This window comes from Oryctolagus cuniculus, chromosome 14, assembly GCF_964237555.1.
Source record: "Oryctolagus cuniculus chromosome 14, mOryCun1.1, whole genome shotgun sequence".
NCBI classification, from domain to species: Eukaryota; Metazoa; Chordata; class Mammalia; order Lagomorpha; family Leporidae; genus Oryctolagus; species Oryctolagus cuniculus.
The window spans coordinates 18,085,777-18,112,223 of NC_091445.1; the positions used below are offsets into that span (position 1 = coordinate 18,085,777).

Sequence of the window (26,447 nt, forward strand, 5' to 3'; positions counted from 1 at the left end):
TGAGTGGCACACAGTTAAGGGCCACTTAGGACGCCCAAATCCCATATCCGAATGCCTGGGTTTGAGTTCTTGTACCCTGGGAGGCAGCAGGTAATGACTCAAGTGTCTGTGACCCTGCCGCTCATCTGGGAGACCTGGATTGAGTTCCAGACTCTTGGCTTCAGCCTGGCCCAGCCCTGGCTGCTGTGGGCTTCTGTGGAGTGAACCAGCAGAAGGATGATTTCCATCTCTGTCTCACTGCCTTTCAAATAAATAAAAATAAATAAATAAGAATGATTTAAGTTCTGTGCCCAAGAAACAAAAATTACGGGTTATAAAAGCTGTTACATAAATGTAGTCTGTAACTGAAAAACTTTCCATAAATAAGATTCCAGGCCTAAATGACTTCAACAGTGAATTCTTCCAAATGGTTTAGAAACAAATAATGTTAACATTATACACAATCTTTTAAAAAGTAAAAACAAAAGAAATAATAACAGACATGAAGACCTGACAAAGAATTTATAGGAATGAAAAATTGCAGTCTAACTTCTTTCATAAATATAGGCACAAAAATTCTCAACAATGTATTAGCAAATTGATTTCAGCAATATATAAAAAGAAGTGTATCAATCAAGTAGGGTTTATTCTAAGAATGCAAAGCTATCTTAATATTTGGAAGACAATGTAATCTACCACATTGATAAAATAAAGAAAACGGTCCACTCTAACAAATGTCCAAAAAAAAAAGCCCTGGATAATTTAAGACCCATTCATTCTAGAAAACAAGCCTCTCACAAAAAAATTCAGAACTTTCTTAATTTGATAAACACATCTACCAAAATCTACTACAAACTCATAATAATGAAATAATGTTTTCTACGAAGTAAAAATAAGACTGGAATGTTGACTTATCTTCACATTTATTTAACAATTAAAGGTTCTAGACCAACACGAGAACAATTTAATATGTAAATATTAGAAAAATAAATTTTATCATTAACAAGGGGATATAACTGTCTATATACAAAATCCAACTGCCATTTCAGAAAATAAATGAATTCAGTAAGGTTGTTGGAGGGCCAATATATAAAAATTGTACCTCTAAATGTTTCAAACTTCATATATATTTATATGTGCTTCATACACATACACATCTGTATATATATGCAAACCAAAAAATCAAAAACAAAAATCACTTACAATGGAACAAAAAAATTGTAAATATCTAGGTACCTCAAAATTAATCTAGATTAACCCAAAAATACAAAAGAACTTTAGGATGAAACTGTAAAATATTGCTGAACATTTCAAACTAATTAACTGAGGAATATATATTACATTCTTGGGTAGAAAAATTCAGCACTGACTTACTTTGTCAGTTCTTTCCCCAAATTAAACTTTGGATACCACACAACCTCAATCAAGATGCCAGCAAGGCTTTTTGTGTGTATGTACGGGAGTTAAAAATTTTAACAATGTGGTCATGCAAAAGTCCTAACACGACTAAGACAAACTGAATGAGACCAAAAAGTAGTAGGTCTTAATGTTACCAGACATCAACACTGATAGCCAATCTGTGAACGAGGTAAACAAACAGACCAAAGGAAAAGAATAGGGAATGCTGAGATTTATGACAAAGCCATCACTGAGATTCAGGGAGAACTGCATGTTTTTTTCAAAGAATGGGATTAGGTCAATTAAATATGCTTTTAGAAAAATACGAATCGACCACGGCAATATTCACAAAAGTTAATCAAGGATAAATTATAGACTAAATGTGAAAGGTAAGACAATAAAATGTCTAAAGAAAACATAAAAAGTCTTCATGAACTTGGAATAAGCTGAGTTCTTAAGTAGAAGACCCTCATAAAGCATTCACCATTTAAAAATAAATTAGACCTCATTAAAATTAAGAATTATTCCTCAAAAAATAACAGTAAAAGAGTGCTGAAGCCGACCACAGATGTGAGAAAATATTTGCAATTAAAATTTTCAAAACTGCCGCTGCTGTAGCACAGCAATGCCAGTATCCCATACTGAAGTGTCGGTCTGGGTCCTGACTCTGCTTCTGATCCGGCTCCCTGCTAACACGCCTGGGAAGTCACTTATGTGGGAGACCTGGATGGAGTGTCTGGCTTTTGGCTTTGGCCTGGCCCACAGCTGCTTGTTGTGGCCACTGGGGGGTGAACCAGCACATGGAAGGTCTCTTTCTCTGTCACTCTGCCTTTCAAATAAATAAATTAATTAAATAAGTAAATATTGGAAGGAAAAAAAGTGAGATACATGAAGATGAAGGACATCCCTGACCTCAACTAAAATCGCGGAGAATTAATTCAGGACTTCGGTAAGAAGGGAGAGAACTCACCTGCCAAGCCGGAACAGAGGTTGAGTTGGACACGACTGCTTTCTGCAGTTCTTCTAGCACAGCGTCCGGGAGCTGCTTTTGTGCCTCCAGGAGTGGTTTACACTGCACTTGTCTCAAGAGTAGAATAACAGCTGGCTGATCAGGGTTACTTTTTAGATTCTGAAAATTGAACCCAAATAGGAAAATATCAAATGGGCCCTTAAATGTTAAATATCACATTTCTCATGTTCATAAAAAAACATTCTTAATTCAGTTTTGGCATATTTAAGAGTAAACAATTGCAAAAGGCAAACAAAACACTCAGCAAACAAGAACTTGGAAATATGAAACTCTACAATTAACTACTGGTTTTAAAAATCAGTAATGCTATTAATGTAGTCTACAAGTCATTTATTTTAGAATTAGTATGTCCCTTTAACTTGGTTTATTTTCAGACAAATATAAGTCCAAATTGTAAGTCTACCCATTTCTAGCTGTGGGCTATTGTGCAAATTACTTAACTCTCCTAAGCCTTCGCTGTCTCATTACCAAAAATGGGAATACTAATCAACACCTCCGTCCTAGAACCGCTGCAACGCTTCAGTATAAAGTGCTAAATGCAGTGACTGGCTTGTAGCAAGTACTGATCAGTGCTGGCTGCTACACAGTCATCACCGCCACAGCTATCACCACATGCTCTTTAAACTCCTGCACTCCACTTCTGAAGTCACTTCCGGGCGGGAGAAGCATCCGCACATTTCAGTGTGCAGTTCCGTAACAAACCTTTGTGCAGAGAGCTTCGGCTTCAGCTGTTCGTCCAGTGTCCACTAGACCGGTGACAGCTTGTGACAGAGACCACGTTTCAAGAGATTGCTTGTAATTTTCAAGGAATTCTTTGTCTTTAACTGTAAATAAGAAGTATCAATGTTACTTTCCTCTGTAATTTATGTGTTCACAGAGTAACTAGGTTAAAAGATAGTAGAACTGCTTTTAAATCTTACATGTCCCACTGGAATACCACAGGTTGTTCTGACACCAGACTAGTTTCTATGAGGTTTCAGGGTCGGAGTATCTGTGGCTAAAAAACCTAAGGCTTCATAGTGATACACTTGAGACTTGGACCCAAAATCATGGTATAGTAACACAGACAAAATTTAAAGTTTTACTGCAATAAACTGGATAAAATATAAACTGCATATATTCAAACTACACAATGTGATAAGATCTCACGCAAGTACACATAAGTGAGCCATCACTACAATCAAGGAATACACAGATTCAGCAGTATTGAAAGTTTCCTCTTACCCTTTTATCATCACTTCTGTCCCCAAGCCACTGCATTTCCCATTACCCTCTGCCCTCAGGCAACTCCTAGTCTGTTTTCTGTCACAGTAGACCAGTTTGCCTTTTTCCTAAACCTTACACATAGATGGAATCAAACAGCTTAAACTGTTTGGCATCTTTCAAAGATGTTAACACAGCGAATCTGATTTACTTTCAAATTCCTGGACAAACCATACTAGACCCTGATGCACTACTGTCTTTCTTACTGATGCTGGATCTGAGTGGCTGGGGTGCTGTTATGAACCTCTTCATCTGTGTTCACAGTGATGCTGTTCCGTAGTGTTCTGTTCTTCTTGTGTCTCTGTCTGTCTCACAGAGGACATCAGGAAATACTACCATGTTTTGGATTTTCAGGGGAGAATTTGTGTGAAATTGGTATTATCTCTTTCTTAACTATTTGGTAGAATTCTTCAGTGAATTCACATGGCCCAGGTGCTTTCTTTGTGGGAAGATATTTAACTGCAAGTCTCGTGTGTTTAACAGATACACAGCTAGTCAATGTATTCCTCTTGAGCGAATTTTATCTTTTAAAGAATTTGTCTTCTTCATCCAGGCTGTCAAATTCCATAGCAGAAACTTGTTCATAAGGTTCCTGTTAGCCTTCTGAATGGCTGTCATGATGCACCCTCTTTCATTCCTAGCGTGGGTACTCTCTGTCTTCTTCCTGACCCATCCAGCTAGAGGTTCATCAATTTTTTTTTCTCAAAGAAAGTTTTTGGTTTCATTGATTTTTCTGTCAATTTTCTGTCCTCTATGTCACAGGCTTCCTATTCTTTATTATTTCCTATCTTTTTAATTTCCTCTTCCTTTTCCTAGTTTCCTAAGTTAGCAGCTGTTGTCACTGACTTGAGGAAGGCCTTTCTTCTTTTCTAACGTAGACATTTAATGCTAGAAACTTCTCTCTTAGCAGAGTTTTAGTGACACTGCAAGTCTGATATGTTGTATTCTTTTCAATCATGTCAGATTATTTTTTAATCTGAATTTTAATTTTAATTATTTTTGATTTGTTGTTTGACCTGGATCATTTAGAAGTTTGTGATTTAATTTCCAAGTGTTTGAGAATTTTCCAGATATTTTGTTACTGATTTGAGATTTAATTCTGCTGTATAAAATATTATACTTTGTATAATTTGAGTCGTTTTAAATTTATGGAGACCTGTTTGATGACCCAGACTATGATGTCATTAGGTAAATGCTCTGCGTGCACTTGAAAACGGTGCGTTCTGCTGTTAGGAGCAAGAAGTGTCGTAAACGTCTATTAGGTGAAGTGACCTGACGACATTATTAAGTCTTTACAGCATCCTTACTCACTCTGTGCCTGCTTGTTCTGTGCATCAGGGGAGACACATGAGGCGAGGCCTGCAACTGCGGCAGTCACTGCCTGAAACAGTGTGCAGGCTGCAGCTCAGGGAAGGCCAGTGGGGGCCACCTGGGGAGCCGGCCAGGGTGGCTGGAGTTCCAGGGAGGAGAAAATCGCACAGAGAGCTCCGGACATATACCGCTGCCCCGCCCCCTCCCCTCGCCACTTCATCAACTCAGTCTTCGCAGTGTGAGGGCTAGTGTGGGGCATAAAGGGACCCAACGAAAGGGGCGGGAGCAGCAGTATTCAGAGTTTACAGAAGCCCGGCAATAGTTTTTCTGCCAGCCAGAGTTGAAAAATACTTGGAATTCATACAGTACTGGGTGAAGTACTCAGAACAGTATTGTCAAAAGGTAGTGAGTACAACCAGCCTGACACCAAAGGCATCCGCGCCGAAGAAGAGAAATAGCCCACTCAAAGCCACTTGGCTCGCCTGGCCCACCGCAGCAGGAGACGGGTGGACTCAGAAGCACTGAGAGGTCACGATCCAGGGGTGACCAACTCCCAGGACTGTGAAACGCTTCCCTGCTCCCCACACTACTGAAGGCAACGCTGCAGCAGTCCCTTTTACTCAGTATATCATGCCTGGCTACCCAGGAAAATGACAAGATGAGCGAAACACACAGTATGAAGAGAAAGAACAAAATATCAGAAACAGACTTAGGGAGCTGGTATTGCGGCACAGCGTGGTAACCTACCCCTTTCGATGCTGCCAAGTTCAAGTCCTGGCTAGTCTGCTTCCGATCCAGCTTCCTGCTAATGCACCTGTGAAAGCAGTGACATCCAAGTACTTGGATCCCTGCACCCATGTAGGAGACCCACCTGAAATTCCTGGCTTTTGGCTTCAGCCTGGCCCAGCCCTGGCTGTTGTGGTCATTTGGGGAATGAAGCAGCAGAAAGATGATCTCTGTCTCTCTGTCTTCCCCTCCCTCTCTGTAACTATTTTTCAAATACATAGGGGCCGGCACCACGGCTCACTTGGTTAATCCTCCGCCTGCGGCACTGGTATCCCATATGGGTGCTGGGTTCTAGTCCCGGATGCTCCTCTTCCAGTCCAGCTCTCTGCTGTGGCCTGGGAGGGCAGTAGAGGGTGGCCCAGGTGCTTAGAAGACCAGGAGGAAGTGCCTGGCTCCTGGCTTCAGATCGGCACAGTGCCGGCCGTGTGGCCATTTGGGGAGTGAACCAATGGAGGGAAGACCTTTCTCTCTGTCTCTCTCAATGTCTGTAACTCTACCTATCAAAACAAACAAACAAACAAACAAAACAAAAACAAATACATAAATAGGGCTGTAGCTGTGGTATAGCAGGCTAAGCCACCATCTTCAATGCTGGCATCCCATATGGGTGCCGGTTCAAGACCTGGCTGCTCCACTTCCAATCCAGCACCCTGCTAATGAGCTGGTTGGGTCACACACCCACATGGGAGACCCAGAAGAAGCTCCTGGCTCCTGGCTTCAGCCTGGCACAGCCCCAGCCATTGCTGCCTTTTGGGGCGTGAACTAGAGGATCAAAGGTCTCTATCTATCCTCCTGTCTCTGTAACTCTGCCTTTCAAATAAATAAAAAATAAATCTTTAAAAATAAACAAATAAATATTAGAAGGAGACAGACTCAGATATGGAAGGGATACTGGAATTATCAGTCTTGGAATCTAAAACAACTATGACTAATAGGCTAAGGGCTCTAACAAATGGGCAATGTAAAGAGAAGTGGAAATTCTAAGAAACATAAAAATGCCAGACATCGAAACACTGTAACGGAAATGAATGCCATTGATGGGCTCACTGGAAGACTGAGCACAGCTAGGAAATAATCTCTGAACCTGAGGTTATCTCAATAGTAAGCACCACGACTGCAGAACAAAGAGGGAAAAGGCTGAAGGCAACAGAAAGGAATGTCCCAGTACTGTGGGACAGCTACAAGAGCAGCAGATACAGGCAACCGGAATTCCAGAAAGAGGACAAAGAGAAAAGAAGAAATACTTGGAACAATGATGAGTGAGAATTTCTGCAAATTAATGTCAGACACTAACCCACAGACCCAGAAAGCTCAGAGAATACTGAGCAAGTATAAATGCCAAAAAACTGCACACCTGGGAATATCATTTTCAAGCTAAACAAAAATCAAAGAAAATTGAAGGAAGCTAGAAGTAAAGAAAAAAAATTTTACTTATAAAGACATGAAGATAGAAATACATCCAACTTCTCCTCAGAAACTCTTTAAGCCAAAAGAGAGTGGAGTGAAATAACTTGTATTTACAGTGTTGAGAGAAAAAACAAATACCAACCAAGAATTCTACATGCTGAGTGAGAAGTTCTACTACAACAGTGAAAGACAAATCAAGTCTTTCTCAAGCAAAAATTGAGGGGATTTGTAATCCAGCAGACTCACTTTGCAAGAAGTGTTACAAGAAATTCTTCATTATGATCAATTGTGAACTGAAATTGATCACTTGGACTGGTGAGATGGCATTGGTACATGCCACCTTGATGGGATTGAATTGGAATCCCCTGGTATGTTTCTAACTCTACCATTTGGGGCAAGTCAGCTTGAGCATGTCCCAAATTATACATCTCTTCCCTCTCTTATTCCCACTCTTATGTTTAACAGGGATCACATTTCAGTTAATTTTCAACACTTAAGAATAACTGTGTATTAATTACAGAATTAAACCAGTCATATTAAGTAGAACAGAAAGGACTAAGAGTCAAAGGGAGCACATAAACATGTCTAGTACCTGCTAACACTAACCGATAGAATAAATAAAGGGGAGAGTGATCCAACATGGGAAGTGAGATACTCAGCAGACTCATAGAATGGCAGATGTCCTAAATAGCACTCTGGCCTCAGAATCAGCCCTAAAGGCATTCGGATCTGGCTGAAAAGCCCATGAGAGTATTTCAGGCATGGAAAGCCAAGACACTCTGGCAAAAGATCTCTGTGAGTGAGATCCCAGTGGAAAGAACAGGTCATCAAAGAAGGAGGTACCTTTCTCTGAAGGGAGGAGAGAACCTCCACTTTGACTATGACCTTGTCTAAACAAGATAAGAGTCGGAGAACTCAGAGGGCTTCCATAGCCTTGGAAACTCATGACTGGAGCATAGGGAGATTACTGATGCCATAGACAGGAGTGTCAATTGGTAAAGTCAACAACAGGAGTCACTGTGCACTTACTCCTCATGTAGGATCTCTGTCCTTAATGTGCTGTGCATTGAGATTTAATGCTATAACGAGTACTCAAACAATATATTTCACTTTGTGTTTCTATGGGGGTGCAAACTGTTGAAATCTTTACTTAATGCATACTAAACTGATCCTCTGTAAAAAAAAAAAAAAAAAAAAAAAGAAAGAAATTATCAATTCCCAACTTGACTCTCACTGGGATTAAACATGACAATAGGTCTGCTCTGATTTCATCATCATTTAAAAAAAATCATCTATTATTTTTCACTTTATGTTTCTGTGTGGGAGCAAACTGTTGAAATCCTTACTTAATGTATACTAAGCTGATCTTCTGTATATTAAGATAATCGAAAATGAATCTTGATGTGAATGGAAGGGGAGAGGGAGTGGGAAAGGGGAGGGTTGTGGGTGGGAGGGACGGTATGGGGGGGAAGCCATTGTAATCCATAAGCCGTACTTTGGAAATTTATATTCATTAAATAAAAGTTTAAAAAAAAATAAAATAAAAAAAGAAATTCTTCAGTGAGGAAGAAACTGATAAAGGTCAGAAACTTAGATCTAAAAGAAAGGAAGAGCAACAAAGAACAAATATTGAAAGTAAAAAGAAAGCAAATTTTTATTTTTAACTGACCAAATACATTAATTTTTAAAATCAGTTTGTTCAAAATAATGAGAGCAAAAATGTATTTGGTTGAGTGTGTGTGTGCATATGTATAAGCAGATGAATAATAATGATATAAGGAACAGGAGGGTAGAATGATGCTTATTTTGTTTTGTAAGGTACTTGGCATTGCCCATGAAATGGTACAGTGTTATTTGAAAGTGGACTTGGGACTAGTTGCAAATATATATTACAAACTTCAGGGCAACCACCAAAAAAAGTTATAAAGTTTAACTAACATGCTAATAAAGGGAAGAAAACAGTATCACATAAAAGGCATAATTAAAAAGAAAGAAAAATAGTAGAAGATGAAAAAGGAACAAAGAACATGGGCAACAAACAGAAAATAGTTAAAAAAATAACAGATTTTAATCCACTCATTATCAGTAACCACTGTGAATATCTATGGTCTAAATGCACCAGTTTTAAGATACAGGTTTGAGAGGCTGGATTAAAAACAAAAACAGTAGGGGAACTGTGGCATAACAGCAGGTTAAGCCACCACTCAGAATGCCTGTATTCCACACCAAACAAATTGCCATTTGCGTCCCAGCTACTTTGCCTTTGATCAAGCTTCCTAGCAATGCATCATGGGAGGTAGCAAACAGTGGCTCAAGTGCTTGGGCCCCTGTCATCCACATAGGAGACCTGGATGGAGTTCCTGTCTCCTGTCTTCGGCCTGGTTCAATCTCAACTGTTGTGGGCATCTGGGAGTGAACCAGTGGATGGAAGGTCTCCCACCCTGATCCCTTGCCCCTCCCCCTTTCTGCCTTTCAAATAGATGGCAATAAGCAAACACTTAAAAATAAGTGGGTTGAGTTCTTTTAAAATCTGAATAGCATGGATTAAAAATAAGTATGTTCTGCTGATTTATCACTGCAAATAAGTTCATTTGATCAAAACACTGAACGTTGTAAGACATTTTATTATAATGACATTTAGAAAGGGCATAGTGTTTAAAATTTTCCCTAGTAATCCATAAAAGTCAGGTAGTAATGATGTTTAATATTTGCTAAAAAAAAACTATAGTCCAAAATTTACTAGGGGAAAACTACTGTCCTAAGACAAAAGTATTAACCTATTTATGATGCTATTAAATAACTTTTCAATGAGGAGATTCAGAGATTTTCAAGACAGTGTTAAATCTGGTTAGCAGCTACTCTGGCCAAGATTCCTGGAAGAGTCACAGGACAATATCAGCGCTGGCTTCGGTAAAGGACTCTTCCAGGTTACCTCAATGCAAAACACTGGACTCAAAGCAGGAAAACACCACAAATCATAGATTTCAGCTCACAGAACATAGTGTACTTGCAAATTACATGGGAAAGAAAAAATGCGCAGTATGCATATCCCAGCTATCCATAGGAACTATGGATTCTTTAATGAATATAGGTATTTTTTATAATATACGCACCAGTCATGTTCCTGACTTAGCCAATTAAGGAATCTGAATTAAATTATGAATAAAAATGAGTTTTTAAACTTACTTGAAGCAGAAACAGCAGATAACAGTGCCAAGTATAAATCCATCCTCTTTGGATGAGTGTTATTCACAAGAGCCAGTTTATCATCAGCGTGACAGGCTGCCATGAGTGCTGCCCACACAGCAGGGTCACCTAAATAGGCGCAGAGTCAGATGGTTTGTTAGTGGAGATTCCTCAGAAACCTGAATATAACCCCACCATACAACCCAGCCATCCCACTCCTTGGAATTTACCCAAAGGAAATGAAATTGGCAAACAAAAAAGTGGTCTGCACATTAATGTTTATTGCAGCTCAATTCACAATAGCTAAGACCTGCAACCAACCCAAATGCCCATCAACAGTAGACTGGATAAAGAAATTATGGGACATGTACTCTACAGAATAGTATACAGCAGTCAAAAAAAATGGAATCCAGTCATTTGCAACAAAATGGAGGAATCTGGAAAACATCATGCTGAGTGAACTAAGCCAGTCCCAAAGGGACAAATATCATATGTTCTCCCTGATCGGTGACAATTAACCAAGCACCAAAAAGGAAACCTGTTGAAGTGAAATGGACACTATGAGAAACGGTGACTTGATCAGCCCTTGCCCTGACTGTTGATGAACAACTTAATACTTTATCCCTTTTAATATTTTTTCTGTTTGTTCTACTTAATAATATTGGTAGAATTCTGTAATTAATACACAATTATTCTTAAGTGTTGAAACTTAACTGAAAAGTGATCCCTGTGAAATATTAAGACTGGGAATAAGAGAAGGAAGAGATGTACAATTCGGGACATGCTCAAGCTGACTTGCCCCAAATGGTAGAGTCAGAAACATACCAGGGGATTCCAATTCAATCCCATCAAGGTGGCATGTTCCAATGCCATCTCACTAGTCCAAGTGATCAATTTCTGTTCACAATTGATCATAATGATACGACTAAGAGTTAAAGGGATCACATAAACAAGACTAGTGTCTGCAAATACTAACTGCTAGCATAAAAAAGGGAGAGAATGATTCAACATGGGAAGCGGGATACACAGCAGACTCATAGAATACCAGATGTTGGCCTGCGGCACCGGCACACCAGGTTCTAGTCCCGGTCGGGGCGCCGGATTCTGTCCCGGTTGCCCCTCTTCCAGGCCAGCTCTCTGCTATGGCCCGGAATGCAGTGGAGGATGGCCAAAGTGCTCGGGCCCTGCACCCGAAAGGGAGACCAGGAGAAACACCTAGCTCCTGGCTACGGATCAGCATGATGCGCCGGCCACAGCGCGCCAGCCATGGCAGCCATAGGAGGGTGAACCAACGGCAAAAGGAAGACCTTTCTCTGTCTCTTCCTCTCTGTCTACTCTGCTGGTCAAAAAAAAAAAAAAAAAAAAAAAAAAAAGAATAGCGATGTCCTAAACAACACTCTGGCCTCAGAATCAGCCCTTAAGGCATTTGGATCCAGCTGAAAAGCCCGTGAGAGTATTTCAGGTATGGAAAGCCAAGACACTCTGGCAAAAAACAAAAACAAAAAAACAAAATAAAACAAAACAAAACAAAACAAAAAAAACAAACCTAAATGAAAGATCTCCACGAGTGCACGAGTGAGATCCCAGTGGAAAGAACAGGTCATCAAAGAAAGAGGTACCTTTCTCTGAAGGGAGAAGAGAACTTCCACTTTGACTCTGACCCTGTCCAAATATGATCAGAGTCGGCGAACTCAAAAGGCTTCCATAGCCTTGGCAACTCATGACAAGGGCCTAGGGTGATTACTGACGCCATAAACAAGAGTGTCAATTTGTTAAGTCAACAACAGGAGTCACTGTGCACTTACTCCTCATGTGGGATCTCTGTCCTTAATGTGTTGTACATTGTGATTTAATGCTATAACTAGTACTCAAACAGTATTTTTCACTTTGTGTTTCTGTGTGGGTGCAAACTGTTGAAATCTTTACTTAATATATACTAAACTGATCTTCTGTATATAAAGAGAATTGAAAATGAATCTTGATGTGAATGGAAGGGGAGAGAGAGCAGGGGGTGGGAGGGAAGTTTTGGGGGCGGGGGAGCCATTGTAATCCATAAGCTGTACTTTGGAAATTATATTCATTAAATAAAAGTTAAAAAAAAAAAAGGTTTGTTAGTATCAAGATGTCACTGTAAAGCTCCTAAAGTGAGAGTGAGAGTTTATAAGTACCCCCCTCAAAAAAATTAATGATATCTCCAGAAAAATTCTACTTCCTTAAGGGAAAACTCAGTAATACGTGTTTTCAGACATATGACTACACTCATGCTTTGAGATTCTCCATATTGTTAGCAAACACATCAGAGGCTGAGAAATTCGCTGCTAAATACTTCTTCCTCGGCTGGTTAGCTCACTTGCCTACAGCACTGTGTTATTATGGAAAGGAAAATTATTCTGCTTTCACCAGACACCAAGGACGAGTCCCAAACAGTAACCCATCCTTCTCAACTTAGTCACAGGCTAAGTAAGGTAACATAATTTTTTTTTGTGAGAAAAGTTGGAGTCAGGGAAAGGCTCAGCATTTCATCTATGTTGCAACAGGAGAGCCTGAAACTCACTGTTCACCCCTCCCATTTCTAGGCTCCCACGGTTCTCTCATTCATTTGCTCTTTCGCACCTGACCACAGTGGCTTCAGTGAGGTGGAAAGGCTACCTGCAGGGGGCTGAAGAGGTCCAACAGAGACTATGCACAGACTCCTCTCCCTAAGTTGTGAAAAAGCTGCAAGAGGACTGGTTTTCTTTGCTTTTTCTTTTTTTCATTTGTTAGGTCTTTCATTACTTATAAACCTTATTTTGCAGCTTACATCAACAGTTAATGTGTTTTAGTCTGATAATCCTTAAAAAGAGAAATGATTGGGGCATAGCAGGTGAAGTTACCACCTAGAACGCCAGCATCCCACATGGGTGCCAGTCTGTGTTAATTCCCTGCTAAATGCCTAAGAAAGCAGCAGAAGATGGCCCAAGGGTCTGGGTCCCTGCCATCTGCACAGGAGACTTAGATGAAGTTCCTGGCTTCGGCTTGGCTTAGCTCTGGCCATTGTGGCCATCTGGGGAGTGAACCAGTGGATGAAAGATTCTCTTTCTCTCTCTCTCTAGATCTCTGTAGCTCTGTCTTTCAAATAAATAAAATAAATCTTTTAAAAAAAATCCCACAAGGGGGTGGCAGTTAACAATATAATCACACATACTTTAGTCTGGTAATTTTTCTGATTGCCTCATCAAAAAATATAGCTCCTATCAAATGTCTAAAATATGCTTCTCATTTATAGATGCTCCTTATTATGGCAAGTAGTACAAGAATAGTGAAAATTCCTATGCAGATCAAAACCTCTTACAAAACAACATATATCTTCATACTCTGAAATATCTTCTTGACCAGAGTATGACTATTTTATCTGAAGTAACATACGACACAGCCAAACTCCACAATAAACAAACGGGGACCGTTTCCTAGATTTTGTGATGCGATCTGATTACTATATAATGAAAGGCATATGACTGAATTTTATATCTGTGTTTGGGGGTCTAACAATGACACTGATTAGCTGTCTGGCAGTTTTTCCTTTGGGAATTATTTTTCTATTAAAGAGACAACTGAACAGATGACAGCTGAGATGCCAACTAGAAGTGGCATTTCATAGGTCTACAATGTGAGGATTCTAACTACAGGGGACTCCATTTCTAAATACTGATTTATTCCTAATATTAAGTGAACAAGCCCCTTAGGGACTTTATAGTATTCTAAAATTTAGATTTTCAGCAAGGGATATAAGCATTAGCTGGAAGATATTTATTCTGTCACAATACAAAAGAATGGCTGCTCCTATTAAGTCTTCCCAGATAATCAGCGACCCAAATTCCCTATGAAACAAAGTGTGACTCCAGGATAATATCCAAAGCACAAATCTAAAAATCTTAAAAATATAGCTTGTTAAAAATTAAAATAATTCTTGGTAGCACAGAATCATTAGTCTTTTCTCCATTTTTTTCCCATTTAGTCCTAAATTCTTTGGATTATCTTTCAGCTACTGAAAAGACTCCTTGGAGAAACATCTATCAAAAGTATACTTTCTTTGATCAAAGATTCACAAGGTTGGACAGCCAACACATGGAACAACAGGCATGTCTACTCGCACTGGACTTCAAGGACAGGTCTCAAACAGGCACTCTTCTTTACCACCCAATCTCTGTCATAAGCATCTTCCGTAATGGCTCCGCTTCCTTGATGTATGTATTTCTCCAAATTACTTGGGAAAATCAGAAATCATGACAGAGGACCTCATCTTGGCAATCTCACCTTTCTAGTTTATGCACTTACACAATCAAAGACTAACAGGTCTTCTATCATCTGAGACTGAAGTCTAACACTTGCTTGAGATCACCTCCACAAACCAGAAGCTTGTCAGTGTATAACAGACAAATACAAAAGCTTAGGGCCTGTTTTTGTTCAATGACAGGATAAACAACAGGATATTGGTCTCTACGTGTTTTGCAAAATAACTCCTGACTATTTGAGATTTTGCTGCTTGGTTAGGATCTTTATAGTTTATTATGAATATAATAACAATAAACTTTTTCTTTGTACAATCTGCTTCAGCCAAAAGCAACGGCACTTTAATCATTATCATGAAGTATTCTGGATGAATGTATTGTTCAATGCTTCATTTCATATTTAAATGACATTTTGTAAAAATATACCTTGTGACCCTACATTGCTAGACATTCCAAATCTCTTGAGGCATTTTTCCAGTAGTGGAAATGGAGGCAGTGATATGCAATTCCTCATTATCCCATACAACACCACACACACCACACAGCTGGTCAGAACTAAAAATAGCCAGCTCAGGTGAAGCCATGACCTTGGCGTTTCTAACAGCTACCACATATGGCACATCCCTCCTCATCCTTAAAGGAGTTAACAGCATATAAAAATAACTAAGCATGTAGAGTATATTAGTAGCCACAGTTAAGCCTCATTAAATAAGACTGATGGAAAAACAGAAAGAAAACCACTTCTTGAATATATATAATCCAGATTTTCAATAACAGGTAATAATATAATTTTAAGCAGACATTCCTTTCAACTTGTTTCTATAACTGATTTTTTTTTTTTTTTTTTGACAGGTAGAGTTAGACAGTGAAAGATAGAGAGACAGAGAGAAAGGTCTTCCTTCAGTTGGTTCACCCCACGAAAGGCTGCTACAGCAGGTGCGCCACACTGATCCGAAGCCAGGAGCCAGGTGCTTCCTCCTGGTCTCCAATGTGGGTGCAGGGCCCAAGCACTTGAGCCATCCTCCACTGCCTTCCCGGGCCACAGCAGAGAGCTGGACTGGAAGTGGAGCAACTGGGACAGAATCTGGCACCCCAACCGGGACTAGAACCCGGGGTGCCAGCGCTGCAAGTGGAGGATTAGCCAAGTGAGCCACGACGCCGGCCAACTGATACTCTCTTAATTATGAAAAGTCAAACCTAGATAACTAAATAATATGCAAAATCTTAAAAACAGTTTCCTAAAATTCCTTTTGCCTCATTTCATGTAAATACAAACTGTATGCCCGTAAGCACAATGTAAGATTGACAGAATCTGAGTTAGCGACATGGATTTATTATGATCACCTGGAGAGAGCAGCGCTGCCTTCTGAATGGTCTTTAGAGCAACATTTTTTTCATCTTCCGCTGACCTGCTTCCCATCGCCAGCTGGTTGGCTGCAGTGTACAGTAACGCCTTCTACACAGGAAAAGGAGTGTGTTAGCCAATTCTCTTCACAGCTCCCTGTCTTTCAAACTGACCCAAAGATGGGCTATGTTTGATATGGAACCCCTAATGTTACAGAGAAAATTGGTTTTATTCTTTCATCAGTGCTGTTTAACAAGATGCATGTAACAAGGGCAAACTAACCTTCCCATGATGTGAGTCCAGAATATGGGCCACATTTCCTGCTACAGCGCCTCCCTGCAATAGAAAATATGGGGTGTTTAGACAAATGCACAGACTTTCAAAAACACTAAAATTTAAGACTGGTAACATCTCTCCATGAAATCATTTGAAAGGTTCAGTTTTATCATATTCATAATTTCTAAACTCAAGTATCTACTTATAAGTACTGTTTTAAAAGATCAGTTTACTATTTTTGTGAAAGAAAATCTTTCCACTGTAATCATTTCAACTCTGCTTTTAAATTTTCATTTAGATTCAAAAGTTACATGATTTCTACAGTGGTACCAAGCATTTTCCAACAATGTAAGAGACTGTAGGAGAAAGAGAAGGGGAGAGAGAGAGATTACAAAGCTAAAGAAAATGATGGTTTTAGTCCAGGAAAACACGTGGTGTTTCTAAATTCATAGTCCCTAGTAAAATGAAGGAAGTGCAGAGCACTATGAAACTCACCACTGCTTTATTAATTCAATACTAAAAATAGAAAAATACATGCCTCAGCATCAAAGTTTTCATAAGGTAAATTTGAAATCTGTAGTTTTAAAAACTTCAAAATGAGACATTTTATTTGGAAAAAAAGTGAATGACTCTACTTCATATCAGAAGTATACTCTACCTTTCATTTCTTATCATAAGTCTATCAGAAGTGTTTTCAAAATTGTACTTAGTGTATATAAAGAATGCTAATAACAAACTTCTAACAGTATGTCAATGCAAAACAGAGAGATGGACTAAAAAGAAGGCAGGCAACACAGCAGAGTGGAAAGACGCTCCAGGAATTAGATCTGGAAATGAATCCCATTCCTACAACCATTCAAGTTACTTAACCTGTTGTCTCACATTTCCTTCTATAAATAGTGACAATAAGTGCTCCTACTTCTTACGACTGTTGAGATTAAATGATCAAATACATGAAAAGGCTTAGCACAGTAGCAGACAAATAGTAAGGACTTCATTCTGCTGTCTGATAGCAATGGTGTTCCAGGTCTTTTAAACCATGCTATCCACTCAAGTCATTCAAAATCTGGGAGAAAACCTCGCTCCTCAACTGTGCCCTGTGTGTCAGCCACACTGCCACTCTCTGGGAGGTTATTACCAAGGCAGACTATCAGGCCCCAGCTCAGAGCTGCTGAATCACAATCTGTATTTTGACATAGTCACCAGGTGATTTCAGCTGCACATTAAAGCGTGAGAAGTACTGGGATAGAATATTTAAAAACTTATTCTTCAAAGCATTGACTAACTGACAAGTTATTAAGGAACTGCCAGGCCAAAACCAAGAGCAAAAGCTGGAATCTGGGACGGGTGAGCAGAGAAGCCACTTACCTTGCAGATCCTAATAATAAATTTTAATTTTTATCTTGAAGGATTCATGGGTTTGTGGGACAGAAATTAACATCCAGGGCTCACACAAAGTGGGAAGTGTATTGAAAACCCCTATCAGAAAAGCTGAGACTCTAAGGGGCTACAGCTTCAGGCTCTAAGTGAATCAGAATTAAGCCAAGACTCAAATAACCTTGCAACCTCAAGCTCTAAATCTTGTTAATGGTGGCCCCAGATTGGTACAGCTCCAAACACCTGTCAGAAGCAAGTACAAATTCTTTCTAGAGAAAGGTATCTTAAACCTCAGCCTCAAATTATTACAAAAAACTTTCACACACACACATGCACACACACACACACACACACAATTAGGTAAATAAATAAACAAAGCTACCATGAGTAAGCACTCATAGTAAGAAAAAAAAACCAGAACCATAAAGATTTTAGAGACCAGAATTATTAGGCATGGTAATATTAAAACATATTATCTATTATGACCATGATATTTACCAGTTTAAATGAACTATGAATGCACATATTAATCAGATATGTTAGAAGGAAAATTCCTGAAAATATTTGGCTGCTATAAATGGAAACAGTGCACAATCCTTTACAGAACATCAGTGAATTTACACACACAGTTTTTGATACTTACAGCATTACAGGTACTACTGCCTTACCTTTAAGAATAGATAAAGCTATCTTCGGGGATTTAAAAATACAACAGCCAATGCTTCCTTATACAGCCACATTATAAACATTATTTTATCACACGGCCACTAACATAATCTGTATGTGTTCAAAATGGCTCTTGTCTTCTCTCTATTGACCACCACTATCCAGAATAGTACAACGGCACGTGGAGGACACTCAGTCTAGTACTTGTTCAATGACTAATGGAACAGAATTCCCTTCACCAGATTAAATATCTTCTAGGAAAACACAATGCTGTATGCTGAAATGATCATGCTCACACCATATCACAAGTTCTTCTGCCACTTGGCCAGAATTCAGAACATGACTCACCTTTGCATTTCGTTGGGCATGCTGAGCAACAACACGGGCCAACAGCGACCAAAGAGCAGGGTCAGCTGGGTTACTGCAGAGGTCACCAGAGGAGCAGGCTTAGAGACAGGAGTTACTTAACCAGAGTAGACAACTAATGTTTCATTAAGTTTAAAATCTTGTAACCATCAATAACAAGTTTATATTAATTGTTCACGTTTGGTTGAAAGTATCTTGACTTTTGGAAAACATGCTCTTTATTTCCAATATACAACAAGAGTTCTCATGGAAACAAGAAAAAAACAGCAACAGGATGACTACAAAAACACAAGACAATTAAGAAAACTTAAGGAAAAGTAATACACTATGTCCAAAGAAACCAAAAAGATAATAAAAATTATAGGAGAAATAATACTGTATAGTAGGAGAATGATTTCTAAAGGAAATGGCACTATAGTAGAGTAAGCTTTATATTAAAGTAATTTTAAAAAAAAATATAACCTGTAAATACCGTTAATAAGAAGGGACTATAGCAGAACAAACTACAGATAGAACACTGTACTGCAGACAAGAAAATGAGAACCGTGGTTAAAAATGACAGCTTTCTAGTTTCCAAATTTTGAAGACAATAACATTCAAGTAGGCAGCAACTCCTGAAACTATCAATGTGAACAGAATCATCTGACAGATGCAAAAAGGTTTGGGTCTGAACTGGAATAAGGACAAATTTATCAACTGAATTAAAAATAAAAATCCCAAGGGACAGTGCCATGGCTCACTTGGTTAATCCTCTGCCTGCGGTGCTGGCATCCCATATGGGCACTGGGTTCTAGTCCCGGTTGCTCCTCTTCCAGTCCAGCTTTCTGCTGTGGCCTGGGAGGGCAGTGGAGGGTGGCCCAAGACCTTAGGCCCTGCACCCGCATGGGAGACCAGGAAGAAGCACCTGGCTCCTGGCTTCAGACTGGCACAGTGCGCCAGCCAGAGCGGCCATTTGGGGGGTGAACCAACGGAAGGAAGACCTTTCTCTCTGTCTCTCTCTCTCACTGTCTAACTCTACCTGTCAAATAAAATAAATAAATAAAAATAAAAATCCAAACAGGTGAAGCAACACAGATCATTACCTAATCCCACACACAACTTCATAAAACCAGAGTTGGGCTTTCACATACACATGCTGACCTCGCAGCACAGTCTGAGTAAAACCCAAGTGTCGAACACAACCACATCAGTCCTCTCCATGTCATGAGGCCCCAAGGACACAAGTCCAGAACTCACCTGTGAACAGCCTTGGACGCCTGTCGCTGCACTGCCACGCTGCGGCCCTGGAGTGCATGGATCGCTGACGTCAGAAGGCACCTCTGGTAATCACTGCCTCTGTGCTTGCCGTGCTTCAGTAGCTCATTCAGGGCTGCTTTGGACAGGGTAGCATCCTGCATGGCCAAGCCGAGGGCACACAGGGCTTGAAGGCTTTCGGTGGTCGGCTCCTTTAAGATAGAGCTGTAAACACATGTTCAGACTGGCTATTAACCATGCGTACAGCAGCCTTTCTCTGTAACTATTAAAGCATACTGAATGCCTAGTACAAAAAAACCCAGTACAGTAAGGCCAGCTTGAGATTAACATAAGAGAGAAAACTCCTTGGCTTTTGGAGACAGCAATTCCCTTGGCTGATGCGGTGTAAAGTACCAATGCCTTTCAGAGAACAACAGTTACAGTTCTTTCCTGGGCACTACAGCTAAGGTTTAGAAACAAATACAGATCAGCCTCCTTGGGCATCAAGTCCTAGGTAAACAATGAGAACAATTTTGCTAAAAATATTGTTTCAATAAAATCCTAGAAATAAAAATAAAGAAAAACAATTTTGGGACTGGCACTGTGACACAGTGGGTTAACACCCTGGCCTGAAGCGCCGGCATCCCACATGGGCGCTGTTTCAAGACCCAGTTGGCTCCATTTCCTGTCCAGCTCTCTGCTATAGCCTGGGAAAGCAGTGTAGGATGGCCCAGGTCCTTGGGCCCCTGCACCCATGTGGGAGACCTGGAAGAAGCTCCTGGCTCCTGGCTTCCGCACAGCTCCAGCTATTGCAGCCATTTGGGGAGTGAACCATCGGATGGAAGACCTCTCTCTCTCTCTGTCTCTGGAGCCTCTCTCTGTGTAATTCTTTCAAATAAATAAATAAATCTTAAAAAAAAAAAAACAATTTTAATGCAAAATCTGATTTTATCCTTTTGATGGAGCTTTGTCCTCATAAGCTGTGTGGTACTGAAACCAGCATTTTATATAATAAGTACAAACTATATCTATATTTACCATACTCCAAGTTAGTATTTTTACAATTTAAAGAGAATTTAAATTTTGTATGTAAATACTTAGCATTTGTTTTCTCCTTCAACTGCAAAAACTGATTTAGCCTTATACAAGTGAAAGTCACTAATGTTTAGAAATCCTTGTTAATTTCAATAAAGAACACTTAGCTCTCTACAAGCTTAATACTTCTAATTATCATCATAAATTTTACACTATGATAAAACAAGGGAAATTCCAAAGCTTTTAAAAAAAGTTCACTAACATATAACAGAAATATTCATTACTTTATAAAATATCACATGTCTCCACTAAGTCTTTGAACTATTTTTGGGGGAAGAGGAAATTAAGTGTTTTGTACTTAATTTTGATAAACAGGTATGAAATAACAAATTCTTACAAAGCAGCTCTGGAGTAAGTAGCTTAAAGTTTCAATTCACAGTAAGAATTTAATAGACATAGGAGTTCAAATGTGAAAACACTTCAGTCAGTGCCACATCTGTCAATAACCTACATGGTCAGTTGGTGAAAGTAAGAAAGCAAAAAAGGAAAAAAACAAAATCCAGGGTCGGTGCTGTGGCACAGTGGGTTAATCTTCCACCTGTGGCACTGGCATCCCATATGGGCACCAGTTCTAGTCCCAGATGCTCCTCTTCCAATCCAGCTCTCTGTTGTGGCCTGGGAAAGCAGTGGAGGTTGACACAAGTGCTTGGGCCCTGCACCCACATGGGAGACCAGGAAGAAGCACCTGGCTCCTGGCTTTGGATTGGCACAGCTCCGGCCATTGTAGCCATCTGGGGAGTGAACCAATGGAAGGAAGACCTTTCTCTCTGTCTCTCCCTCTCACTATAACTCTACCTCTCAAATGAATAAATAAACAAAATCTTTTTAAAAAATTCCAATATTGATAACAAAAGAAGAAATTCTAACTTGTGCCTTGACTCAAAAGGATAAAAACCTTGTTATAACATTAACGTACAAAATCCAAATTATAACTGAAATGACTACATTCCAGTATTAAGAAGGAGTTAAAATTTCAGTGTCTGCATGCATGTACTCTTTTACCACATTTCAGGGGTTTCCCATGTGGTCTTACTTTTTTTTTTTTTTAAAGATTTATTTATTTATTTGAAAGTCAGAGTTACACAGAGAGGTAGAGGCAGAGGCAGAGAGAGGTCTTCCATCCGCTGGTTCACTCCCCAGTTGGCCGCAACGGCTGGAGCTGCACCAATCCAAAGCCAGCAGCCAGGAGCTTCTTCTAGGTCTCCACGCGGGTGGAGGGGCCCAAGGACTTGAGCCATCCTCTACTGCTTTCCCAGGCCACAGCAGACAGCTGGGTCGGAAGAGGAGCAGTCGGGTCTCAAACCGGGGCCCATATGGGATGCCCGCGCTTCAGGCCAGGGCGTTAACCTGCTGTGCCACAGTGCCAGCCCCCATGTGGTTTCTTATTCTCAAATCTAGAAAATTGGTAACCAGATCTTTTTTCCCCTCATACAGTAAGCATTTTTAGGACACTACTCATTTTCCAATGTAAGACTATCAACCAACAAACAACAGGCAACAATGAGCTTTCCATATAAAGAACGTCACAGTAAAGAATGCCAAGGGCTGGGGGTGAGAACAGTTGGTAGTATTAAGTTTCCATGATGACATTAAGAGGACTAAAACCATAGACAGAAACATAAAGCAGAAAAAAGGCCCAGCCCTGGATCCAACAAGCCAAAACAAGGGGGTAAAAGTTCTACTCCTAGCAAAAAAGCACAGATTATACTGTTATGTTTTCCCAGTTCCACCAATATTCAAAATGATTTGGATTTAAGTAATAATCAAAGACTAACAAATGTGTCTAATTTTGCCCTTGATAACTGGGGTAATCATTTGCCATCTGATTCTTGGCAGCAATCCATTTGCATATGGAATCTCTGAACTTGCTATATATAGGCCCCAAAAAAAGTCAAAAGAATATATCCTGTAAAATGACAAGATTTTCTTTTAATTTCCAAGAAAAATTTCTTTATTTGAGAGGCAGAGAAACTAGGAGAGACAGATAGAGGGCCATCACTGTTAGCATTGAATCCGTGGATGGAAGCTCTCTGTCCACCTCTTTTCTGTCTCTCAAATAAATGAATGAGTATTTAAAAGAAAAAATTCCAATAAATCAAAAAATAGTATAAAATAACCATAGATACATAAGCTGTTATTTTATTATCTTATTCCAAAAGCATAGCAATAGCTAAAAGTTCTACTGGGACAATTTTTTTAAAGACTCATCTTTAAATGAAATTTTAGTAAGCTAACTTGAAAAGAAAAGAGGAAACAAATCTCTTCGGGGATCCAAGATGCCAAAAAATAAACCAGTTATTTATTACCTTCATTAAAATTTTAAGGTCATTCTTGACCACGTGGTTAAATACTGTTTACAACATAACAATAACACACAGAGTAGAGGAAAGTTTTGAAGGATTGGGTGGTTCCAGGGCTAAGAATGAAGCCATGATCTCTAGCTCCACTTCACTGTTTATTCAGAACGATGTGGGCCCAATCCTTTTTGTTCAAAGTTCATGAAATGTTAAGACTTCAATCTATGTTGCTCCAACTATATGGTAATGTTAAGTGCTTAGATCAACTGTACATACCATTTAAATAGCAATGTCTTGGCTACATCCAGTTTTCCTTGTTTATATTCTGCTAGTGCCAGAGCTGTCAAGATATGGGCTTTGTCTTGCTCTGATTCAACAATAGACAAGGCTCTCTCATAAGCTGTTAGAATTGGAAACAAGAAAACATGAAAGCAATACTGATAGATGAAGTATAGGATTTTTTCACTTCCCAATCTCATTTTTCAAAAAATGCTTAAATAAAACTGTACCTTATTTGTTGTTCCCTTATTTTCTAGAGGCTGGAATAAAAATTCATAGTAATGCAACACTGGATGAGCTATTCCAATGTGACTGTGGGAATATCCCTAGGCCTATCACATGACTATCCCCAACTTCTACCTTCACAATCTATAGGGAGGCCACAATGGCTGTCTTTAAAGGCCAGGCTGGGCCAGAAGTGGAGGCCTGCACAGCTGTGACACCACCATAACCCACTGGTGCAGACCAGCAACTCCGCCTAGCAGACCACATTTGAATGAGTTGCATATATACCAGCTGGGCCCACCTACGTGAAAATTTACTCAGTTAATGTTTTTGGAGAAATCAAGATCTACTATTAGTAACATTTAAGCAGTGCAGAGTTGTGAACACAGGCCTTCAAACGCTAGTTCATAGGGGTCCGCATTGTGGAGCAGCAAGTAGATTGCCACTTATAACATCAGCAGCCCATATCTAAGTGTCATCTTTGAGCCCTGGCTGTTCTGCTTCCGATTCAGCAACGGGGAAGGCAGTGGAAGATGGCTCAGGTAGTCGGGTCCCTGTCACCCATATGGGAGACTGAGGTGGAGTTCCTGGCTCCTGACTGTAGCCTTGCCTAGCCCTGGAGATCAGGGCCATTTGGGGAGTGAACCAGCAGCTTTGGAAAATCCTCTCTTTCATTCTTCCCTCAAATAACTAAATAAATCTTTAAAACAAACAAACAAAGGCTAATTCCATGTCTACTGCAGATGATCTCAGCCCTGGTTTCCCTATCTGTACAATGAACAGTCCTAGTACTGTACTACAAGGACTATTCATAGTACTTGAAGTGGAGTCACAGATAAAAAGTTCTTAGGATCCCTCGGGACTCCTAGTCAGATTTCAGTAAACACTGCACTCCTCCCTCCCCATACCCAGTTAACCCTTCTATATTTAAGCTTATCATGATTAACCTCTACTCAGCTTTGGAAACATCTGTTCATCAGCATCAAGCACTATCCTTACCTTTGCTGCTCTCTTTATATAGCCCCTTCATAAATAAAGCCAATGCGAAACCTACGATGTCTTCTAACTCTTCCAGAGGTGTTGACTTAAAAGCCTGGATAGCTTTATCATATTCACCAATGGAACTAAGAAGCAAAGCACAACTTACTTTTAATATCAAAAAAACACTTTGGATTACGAAAACAAAATAGAGAGCTACAATTACATTAAGGTTATTTTAATAACTTCATGTGTAGTTTCTTTTTTACAGAGGTGATTCAGTAAACAATAACCTATTAGAGTTAAAGTTCTAGAAAAGACCCAAGATAGAAAGTATATCACAATTAGAATGTATTGGGGGGATTCAATGTTGACTTCACACACTGCTCCTTTTGAATTACATGTGAAAATAACAGGTTCTGCTAAATCACAAAGTATCTTCTTTTAAGCAAATTTTATTTAAAACCCCAGTAAAAATCCAAGTTGGCTTTTATATAGAACTCTAATTTTCTAAGCTTAACATTTTAGTTAACTATCATCCTGTGGGTATAGTTCAAGCATTTTTGAAAAAAAAATAACAAGTCATAAAATATCTTGTCTGCATCAAACTTAGCCTTTGGATAAACTATTTACCTGAACACCCATTTGCTTGGAGGGCATACAGACCCACTAAAAATCCAGAGGAAAAAACTATGCATTTAAAAAACAATGTTTAGGGGCAGGCGTTGTGGTGTAGCAGGTTAAGCTACCACCTGCAACACCGGCATCCCGTATGAGCACTTGGCTGCTCTACTTCCAATCCAGCTCCCTGCTAATGTAATGTGCATGGAAAAGCATGTGCCCCACCACTGACATGAGAGACCTGGAATAAGCTCCTGCTCCTGGCTTCCAATCAGCCCAGACCTGGCTGTTGCAGCCATTTGGGGAGTGAACCAGTGGATGGAGGACACCTCTCTCTCTCTCTCTGTGTAACTCTGTCTTTCAAATAAAGAAAATGTCTTCAAAAACAAAACAAAAAAGTGTAAAAAAAAAAAAAGAGGTTTGTCTTTCAATGAACACTATCTTCAAAGACACAATTACTTTCGTGGAGAAAAGAATGAAATGAGAGAGGGGCATAAAGGGGCTTCGATGCTATTTGTCTTTTTTTTTTTTAAAGAAAGCTGGAGCAAATTGACAGAATTTTAAGCTGTCACATTTGAGTGGTGACTATTTGTTAATGTATGCTCTATATTTTATTACTCATTATATGCTTGCATATTTAATGTATTTCATAATAAAAAATGAAAAAGACCTGTTATCAATGGAAGGTATAGATTTCTTTCTAAAATACTTAAATTACATGAAACATTAAAATGAAAATGAACAGATATTTCATTCCCCACAATTTCTTACAGTATCTGTCCTCCGCTTCAATAAAATTGCAGACAGAGCTCTGCTAACTGACAAATGTAACAGTTTAAAAGAACTGATAGGAAAGGCAGCCAGCACAGAAAAATTTTCCTATTTATGCATATAACTCAGTTACATAGTTAGAAAAGAACTCGTGACCTCAGGTCTCTACCATGTAACTTCTTAGTTGATGGAGACACCAATCCCCAAACATTTACACCATAATTTTAATGTGCCTCAATCATTTGGGGCAGCTCAAAACTGAAGGAGGGCCATCCTACCTTGAGTCAAAA

The 26,447-nt window shown here is 39.5% G+C and overlaps 2 protein-coding genes across 13 annotated transcripts in view; one reads left to right on the plus strand and one right to left on the minus strand.

Moving 5' to 3' along the window:
• The window catches only part of FAM81B (family with sequence similarity 81 member B), a 122,182-nt gene that overhangs the window by 86,403 nt on the left and 9,332 nt on the right, over positions 1 to 26,447 (plus strand). For 2 of the 4 annotated variants that reach the window (XM_017344607.3, XM_051854002.2), the window contains exon 10: positions 14,382 to 14,762. The exons of the other annotated variants lie outside the window; for them this stretch is intronic. In XM_017344607.3, the coding sequence (XP_017200096.2) occupies positions 14,382 to 14,626 (245 nt within the window). In that variant the 3' untranslated portion in view covers positions 14,627 to 14,762. Of the gene's footprint in view, positions 1 to 14,381; positions 14,763 to 26,447 lie in introns of those variants that run through there. 4 annotated transcript variants of the gene reach the window in all.
• SKIC3 (SKI3 subunit of superkiller complex) overlaps positions 1 to 26,447 on the minus strand; it is a 91,801-nt gene that overhangs the window by 14,405 nt on the left and 50,949 nt on the right. For all 9 annotated transcript variants that reach the window (XM_008261957.4, XM_008261953.4, XM_008261956.4 and 6 more), the window contains 9 exons: positions 24,787 to 24,911; positions 23,560 to 23,683; positions 19,895 to 20,116; positions 18,641 to 18,713; positions 16,256 to 16,309; positions 15,973 to 16,084; positions 10,361 to 10,489; positions 3,110 to 3,231; positions 2,348 to 2,506 (listed from right to left, as the gene is read on the minus strand). In XM_008261957.4, the coding sequence (XP_008260179.2) occupies positions 2,348 to 2,506; positions 3,110 to 3,231; positions 10,361 to 10,489; positions 15,973 to 16,084; positions 16,256 to 16,309; positions 18,641 to 18,713; positions 19,895 to 20,116; positions 23,560 to 23,683; positions 24,787 to 24,911 (1,120 nt within the window). The remainder of the gene's footprint in view (positions 1 to 2,347; positions 2,507 to 3,109; positions 3,232 to 10,360; positions 10,490 to 15,972; positions 16,085 to 16,255; positions 16,310 to 18,640; positions 18,714 to 19,894; positions 20,117 to 23,559; positions 23,684 to 24,786; positions 24,912 to 26,447) is intronic.